Source organism: Penaeus japonicus, unplaced genomic scaffold, assembly GCF_977035675.1.
Source record: "Penaeus japonicus unplaced genomic scaffold, GWHDUDI00000001_assembly GWHDUDI00000006, whole genome shotgun sequence".
Classification (NCBI taxonomy): domain Eukaryota; kingdom Metazoa; phylum Arthropoda; class Malacostraca; order Decapoda; family Penaeidae; genus Penaeus; species Penaeus japonicus.
The window spans coordinates 18,847,254-18,854,753 of NW_028234408.1; the positions used below are offsets into that span (position 1 = coordinate 18,847,254).

The 7,500-nt window shown below is 41.8% G+C and overlaps 1 protein-coding gene across 1 annotated transcript in view; it reads left to right on the forward strand.

The window, feature by feature from the left end:
- LOC122242652 (chitinase-3-like protein 1) overlaps positions 1–7,500 on the forward strand; it is a 17,223-nt gene that overhangs the window by 8,542 nt on the left and 1,181 nt on the right. The window contains exons 8-11 of the mRNA XM_086537468.1: positions 1,606–1,755; positions 1,992–2,087; positions 4,045–4,413; positions 4,649–7,500. The exon at positions 4,649–7,500 is cut by the window's right edge and continues 1,181 nt beyond it. Coding sequence (XP_086393594.1) covers positions 1,606–1,755; positions 1,992–2,087; positions 4,045–4,413; positions 4,649–4,756 — 723 coding nt within the window. The 3' untranslated portion in view covers positions 4,757–7,500. The remainder of the gene's footprint in view (positions 1–1,605; positions 1,756–1,991; positions 2,088–4,044; positions 4,414–4,648) is intronic.

Sequence of the window (7,500 nt, forward strand, 5' to 3'; positions counted from 1 at the left end):
TGGGCGGTAGGCCCCAGGAACCCAGATTTTTTTCCGGGGGAGGCTCGGGTCCTGTCCATTCGGCCACCACTGCCTCTTTTCCCTTCAGGCGCTTGGGCCTCGCCAGGTGTTCATGGGCTTCTATTATGCTCACCTCTTGATGAACACTAAGCCCAAAAATGATTATGTCGACCCTTGGCGATTTGGCCTTGGGTGCTGTTGGTTTGTGGAGCTTGATTCCACCGTATTCAGAAGATCTTTAATTACATCTTCTTTCCTTTCAACCATTATGTATGTGTGTTCATCTCTCCTGAATATGATTTTGGTGCCATGATGCTGTTTCGTGGCATGCAACAGCCATCTGTACTTCGAGGCAACATCTGTGTCTTTCGGAAAGTCTAGCCTTACCCTCTAATCTTGAGGTATGTAGCCTTCCTCACATTTTGCAGGTCGTAAGGGCCGTCGGTTGTTGTTGTTGCGAGTTTGTCCGTTTTCCAGTGGTCCGGCTTCAGCGTTCGATTTCTTTGGGTTCTTCTTCTTGTTTTGCACAAGTGTGAATCCGTCGTCGTCAGTTTCGTCTTGTGGGGGAATATCATTCTCCCTTTCTTTCGGTTCTGCCTCAGTGTCGTTTGTGGATTTCTTCAATTTCTTTGGCGGGTTTTCGCATTTCCCGTTAAGGTCGCCGTTGTTGCCGCAATCCATGGTGATGTCTTCGTTGCTGAGTGTTGCTGGCCTTTTAGTTGTCAAGGGTTCGTTTTCCATTTCCATTCCTGGGTCGGTCGGGGCCTCAGACGCCGGTATGGCAGCACTAGCCATGACGTCAGATTTAACCCGGCGAGGGTATTCCCCGAATTGCCTCAGGGCATGCCTGAGGTCCGACAAGGTCAACACAGGTGAACGCTCAGGGTATGCTGTTGTTTTGGTTGTATTGCTATCCCTCTATTTGATTGGGATTGACCCTAGCGGTCACTCCCCGACCTCACTTTGTTGACAAGGGGCGTTGTCAAACAGACGCTCCGGTCCAAAAACCAGCTCGCACGCTAAAGCTGTGATCAACTCCGGTGCGAATTTCACTCGCTTTCTGTCACTTTATTACTATAGAAATTATAATCACCATGGCACTTATGTAGACAAAGCGTCACTCACTGGCTCACAATTTATCTGATAGATTCGTAAGATCTAATTGTCAGGATTATCAGGTCACTAGGTCACGAGAGAGGACAAAAACACGTATGCTCTGTAAGATTGCTGGCTCTAAACTGTCAGTACGAGAGAGAGAGAGAGAGAGAGAGAGAGAGAGAGAGAGAGAGAGAGAGAGAGAGAGAGAGAGAGAGAGAGAGAGAGAGAGAGAGAGAGAGAGAGAGAGAGAGAGAGAGAGAGAGAGAGAGAGAGAGAGAGAGAGAGAGAGAGAGAGAGAGAGAGAGAGAGGGACTCACGCGACGACAAACGCCCCCAGGGTGAGAGCGAGAGAGAGAGAGAGAGAGAGAGAGAGAGAGAGAGAGAGAGAGAGAGAGAGAGAGAGAGAGAGAGAGAGAGAGAGAGAGAGAGAGAGAGAGAGAGAGAGAGAGAGAGAGAGAGAGAGAGAGAGAGAGAGAGAAGGACTCAAGCGACGCCAAACGCCCCCAGGGTCAGTACGCCAGGAGCCAGGGTCTGGCGGGGATGATGGTCTGGAGTCTCGAGACGGACGACTTCTCGGGATCCTGCAGCGGCCGGCCCTACAACCTCATCAGGACCATGGAGGAGGGCTTCCTGGACCTGCCCTTCAGCACTCCGGTGGTAAGGGTGTAACTTTTAGGTGATATTATGACAAGTGTTTATAGGATATGTAATTAGATTATTAAAGATAAACGTTCAAACATACAGTATATGTATTTTTTTCTTATATACAGTACATCCATCTACATATCTATCCACACACAAACACAAACACACACACACACACACACACACACACACACATCGAAAGTTGAATGAAAAGAAAAGAGAAAATAAGCTTTTGCTCCGTCCTTCAGCCTCCGACGATTGCCACGACGCAGAAGACGGGTGCACCGGCGACCCCAACGTGTGACGAAGGCAACTACTTCCTCCCCGACCCGCAGTGTAATAAAGTTAGTGTCTTGCTAATACTTAATTCATATATTTACATCGAGAAATCTTTTAATGTGGTTTGTGGAAAGGGTCGGTAAAGATGTGTATTCTGCAGCGGTGGCTGGCGGACTGATGTCTTAACCTCTAGGTTCAATTCAGCATGTAGATTCCTCCATCTGCTTTCCTCCTAAATCGTAGGTAGAGCATGTAGACGACTCGTGTCCATGTGGTGATTCGCCATCTTGGATTCGTTATCATTGAAGTCTCAGACAACGCTCGGTCACCACATACCTGTGTCGTCTTGTGTATGCTGGTCCAGGTCGTCCCTTAACTCGGGTGTCCTCGTTGACTGGTCCTCCGATTCTGCACGTCCTACTTCCACTTACTGGATTCGAGCGTGTAGCTTCTCTGGTCCTCATTAGCGTGTTAACTTCTTCGATTCGGTTTTTGGCTGCTGTTCGTCAGGTATATTGCAGGCGCGCCTCCCACTTCATTTCGTCCTTCAGGGTGTCTGGCTGTCTGTCTGCTGCCATGCTTTTCGGTGCCTGCACTCCATCCCCTTTTCCGTGATTCTTAGCGTTCCACCTACATGCTCGACAACTTCATACATACAAGGCCAAGAAATGAAAGAAAGACTAGTTTTATTTTGATTTTTTTTTGAAGAGGTAGACAAAGAGAAGGATTTGTTTTTGTAGCGACCAACATAGGATATCTTGGGCTATAAACCTTCTAAGGCGGACTAAGAGGAAACTATGGGCATACAGTTGAATCCCAGAAAGGTTTACTTGAATCACTGAAAGTCTTAGAATAAATAATTAAGGGCTATAAGACAGCAGAAGTATTGACAAGAAACGAACCACTATTAATTTCGACAAACAAAGGCGAAAAAGAATTACTATGGTGGTAACAAGTCGTTCTACTGAAATAGCTTACTGAGTTCATTCATTCATTACGCAATAGCCGTAGTGTTAACTGTATTTGTTAACAAAAGTGTGAGGAAGTAAATAGTGTGTATGAGTATTTGCTCCAGATAGTTTGTGTGGAGTGGTCACTCAAATTTGCTTTACTGGAAGGTTTGCATGGTTTCTATTGTGGTTTATGGACTTACATAACACCAGATGATGCAAGCAACAGATATGGTATGGTAGCGCGTGGCTTGGCCGTCCTGGTGTTAACTTAATGGCCTTGCCCGGGCAGAGTCAGGGAGTGAGGGTGAGAGGTAAGGAAATGAGTACTGTGACCTCAGTCGGTCTGGGTTAAGAATTGACTTTTGACAATCTTTTCCTTCCCCCAGAATCGTGACCTCATGACGTTCACGTGAGGCCATCTCGAACATGTCTGACAGTGAGTCTGTGAGCTTGAATATGATGAGAAGAAAGTGCACGTGATTGTACAAATTAGTACGTGACTGTATGCATATGTGTGTGTATATATATAATATATAATATATATATGTATATATGTATATATATGTATGTATGTGTATATATATATGTATATATATATGTATATATATGTATATATATGTATATATGTATATATATGTATGTATGTGTATATATATATGTATATATATATGTATATATATGTATATATATGTATATATGTATGTATATGTATATATATGTATATGTATGTATATGTGTGTATATTATGTATATGTATATATATATGTATATATATGTATATATATGTATATATGTATGTATATGTATATATATATACACACACACACACACACACACACACACACACACACACACACATATATATATATATATATATATATATATATATATATATATATATATTTATTTATTTATTTATTTATATGTGTGTGTGTGTATGTGTGCACTGGTACATATGGCAGTGTAAAATATATAAAGGGAAGAAAGAAAGGGAAAAGAGAGAGAAAGACGAATGAGAATAAATATACATACTATACAGTGCATATAAATCTCACACCCATTCCACCAGTACTGGCAATGTGTCGGAGGCACCGCGTATCCCGGGGAGTGCGCCGAAGGCCTAGTGTGGAACATCGACCAGGAAGCCTGTAACTGGCCCTCGAATACAGACACTTCTCACTGCCTCATGCCTGGCCAGACAACAACACCGGTAACGCTTACTACTACTATAGTGACCAAGGTATCTACAACATCTGAGACATCTACTGCGTCAACATCTAAGCCATCTACTGAATCAACATCTGAGACACCTACTGCGTCAACATCTTTTACAAGTGCTACATCTACAACATCAACTCCTACGACAGTAACCAAGCCAACCCTGCCTGACTGCAATCCGACGTTAAATTACTTTGTGCCTCATCAATCATGCAGAAAGGTAAAGCAGAAACAGCTAAACATGTATACATGGCATGCCAGTCAGAATTTGTACTAACAAAATGTACTTTTGCCCAAATTCTTTATCGGGCAAAGAACCACATACAATAGTTCTTACTTCATTAGCAGTTCATCAGCTTGTTCATCCATTGGCCCTAGGGAGAAATCGCAGAATTAAACATTATTCTGATGTATACGCATTCTCTGATATGCAACGTGATTTTATCTCCCGACAGTACTGGTGGTGTGTGGGAGGACATGCTGTTCTAGGAAGCTGCTCTGGTGGTCGGGTGTGGGATCCGGACTCTCGAGTCTGTGTCTTTGCTGACTGCAAGACACTGTAACGCCCTCTTATAGAGATTCATCTGCAGATAAAAGACGATGAGAGATGTATCATATCGCGATGCCATCGTGTTCTAGTACTCAAAATAAATTTTTAGCAAAGTACAATGACAAAGGAAATATATTGTATCACCAAACTTGTAATCGATCAGACAAAATTTAAACAGATATGAAGTAATAACGGAATGCACTCACACCACGCTCAACAACCAGTATTGCCGTTGTGTGAAAAGTCATTCTCGAGACTTGTATCTGAAACATACCACTACTCAAAATGGCTTGTGTTTCGGATACAAGTTTAGAAACCATCAGTTCACGCAGAGCGGTGAATTTGAGGGTGGTGAGGACCGTACATACTTACGAACATGTAGACACACGTGCCCAAACACACACACACATACACACATACCTGCATCCCATGCTTGGGCAACTGATATAAGATTGGTCAATTATATCTTACTTTTTCCCTCTCAACGATCTAAACACGATCCCCTATGATCACTTATGTGATTGGTGAGATCGCAATGGTTATCACTATAACGCCCAGTGACGAGTGTACTCATCTACACTATACCCAATCTATGTTTGCAGTCAAAACTTTTGACTTTGTAACGGCATTGGTGATGTCCTGTTAGTTTAATGGCAAAGTCTACCAGCACTCAGGGAAAAAGAACAAGACAAAAACACGACACTATAGTCTGTTAATTCAGCTGGAACCAAACAATGTTTGAATCAAGGCTGCCCCTTGGTCAGTGCATTTAAAAGGAACATCATAAAGCAACAGTTCTTAGTTTTACCAATATATATCATATATCATCATAATCATCGTCAGCCTGTATTATTCCATTGCAGGACATAGGCCTCTCTCAATTTTTTCCAGGTATTCCAGTCTTGTGCCCTCTGTATCCAGTTTACTCTTGTGAAATTCGCTACTTCACGCCACTATCTTGTCATTGGTCTTGCCTTTGGTCTCTTTGTGTCTTGTATTTCCCATTCTGTTGTTTTCTTTATCCACCTGTTGGCCTGTCTCTGATATATATGTCCTGCCTACTACTTTTAAGTATATCCTCTACTTTTGTTTGATGCCTGATGCATGTAGCCCTTTTCCTGTCTCTTAAGCTAACTCCTAGCATACCCTTTCTATTCCTCTTTGAGCAATTACCAATATGCTCTCAAGACTTTGGTCATAGTCCACGTTTCTGACCATATGTTATGAAGGGGAGGACACATTAGTCCAAATTCTTTCTCTTTAGACATAGTGGCAGACGACCTTGTAATTCATTACTTTGTGTACCGAAGGCACTCCAACCTAGTCTGATTCACTGCTTTATCTTGGCTCTGTAGGATGTATTCGTCTGGATGAGTTGCCCTAGGTATACATACTCGTTTACTGCTTCTAGTACTTTGCCCTGTATTTGCATTTGCTCAACTGGGGTGTGACTGTTGAGCATAACTTTAGTCTTTTTCATGTTCATTTTAAGACCAATCTTTCCCTATTCAAATCGCTTTGAAATTGTTGCAATTCATCTGCTGACTCGCCGAAAAGAACAATGTCATCTGCAAATCTTATATTACTTAAGTGTTCATCCCCTATTTTAATCCCTTTCTCCTTCCAATCTAGCTTCTTGAATACTTTTGAGCAAGCTGTAAACAGCTTCGGTGATATAGTGTCGCCCTGCCTAACACCCTTTTTTATTGGTATTTTATTGGTTTCTGCATGCATTTTGATGGTCGCTGTACCATCTCTAAATATATCCTCTAATAATCTGCAATATATTTCCTCTACTCCTTGTTTACGAATTGCATCTAGTACTGCTGCTATCTGTACTGAATCGAATACCTTTTCGTAATCTATGTATGCCATACACAGAGGCTTCCTATATTTGTTTGTTTTCTCTCTTATTTGGGTTAGTGTGTGGATATGGTCTGTAGCAGAGAAGCTGCTGTGAGAGCCTGCCTGTTCCCCGGGTTGTTTTGAATCCAGTGTATTGGTAATGCAGGCTGTGATGATTAATCTATAAACTGAACAGTTTATAGCTTACTGAAAGGAAGCTTATTGGTTGGTAATTCTTTGTCTTTTGTGTCCTCCTTTTTGTGTATTAAAATTATTATTGCGTTTTTCCAGGACTCCAGAGTTTTACCATTGCTTAGACGTTTGTCAAAAAGATTAGCCAGTATTACTGCTGCAGTCTCTCCTGCATTTTGAATAAGTTCTACACTAATGCCATCTTCCCCTGGTGTTTTTCCTCTTTTCATGCCTTTTAGTGCCTTTTTTATTTCCTCTTCTGTAATGTTTGGAACGTCTCTAATTGTGATCATTTGAGTGGTATAAATCACAATAGAAGTCATTTTTTTGTGTTACCTCTCCATTGGGTTTCTTTACTGCATACGGTTTTTCCCTATTCTGAGCCTCCTCTTTGTTGCTTTAAAGCTGGTGCTAGAAAGAAGAGCTTCATTTTTTTTCATATGTTAAATTTGTGCACATCTTTCTTCTTGTTTATTGTCTTAGCTCTGCTGATTCTATTTTGTCTCTGATTGATGTTATTTTCATGTCCCTATGCTGTTTCATAAATCTTTTTGCCTCTAGCAAAAGCTTACTGAACTTTTCTTTTTCGTCTTTACTGCCTTTTTCAGCTTCCTTTAATATCTCATTCATTTGGTCTATGTCAAGATCGAGCTTTGGCGAATTCTATTAGCGTCTGACCTCTCTCATTTCTGGTGCCTATTCCTTGTTTCCCAATCGACG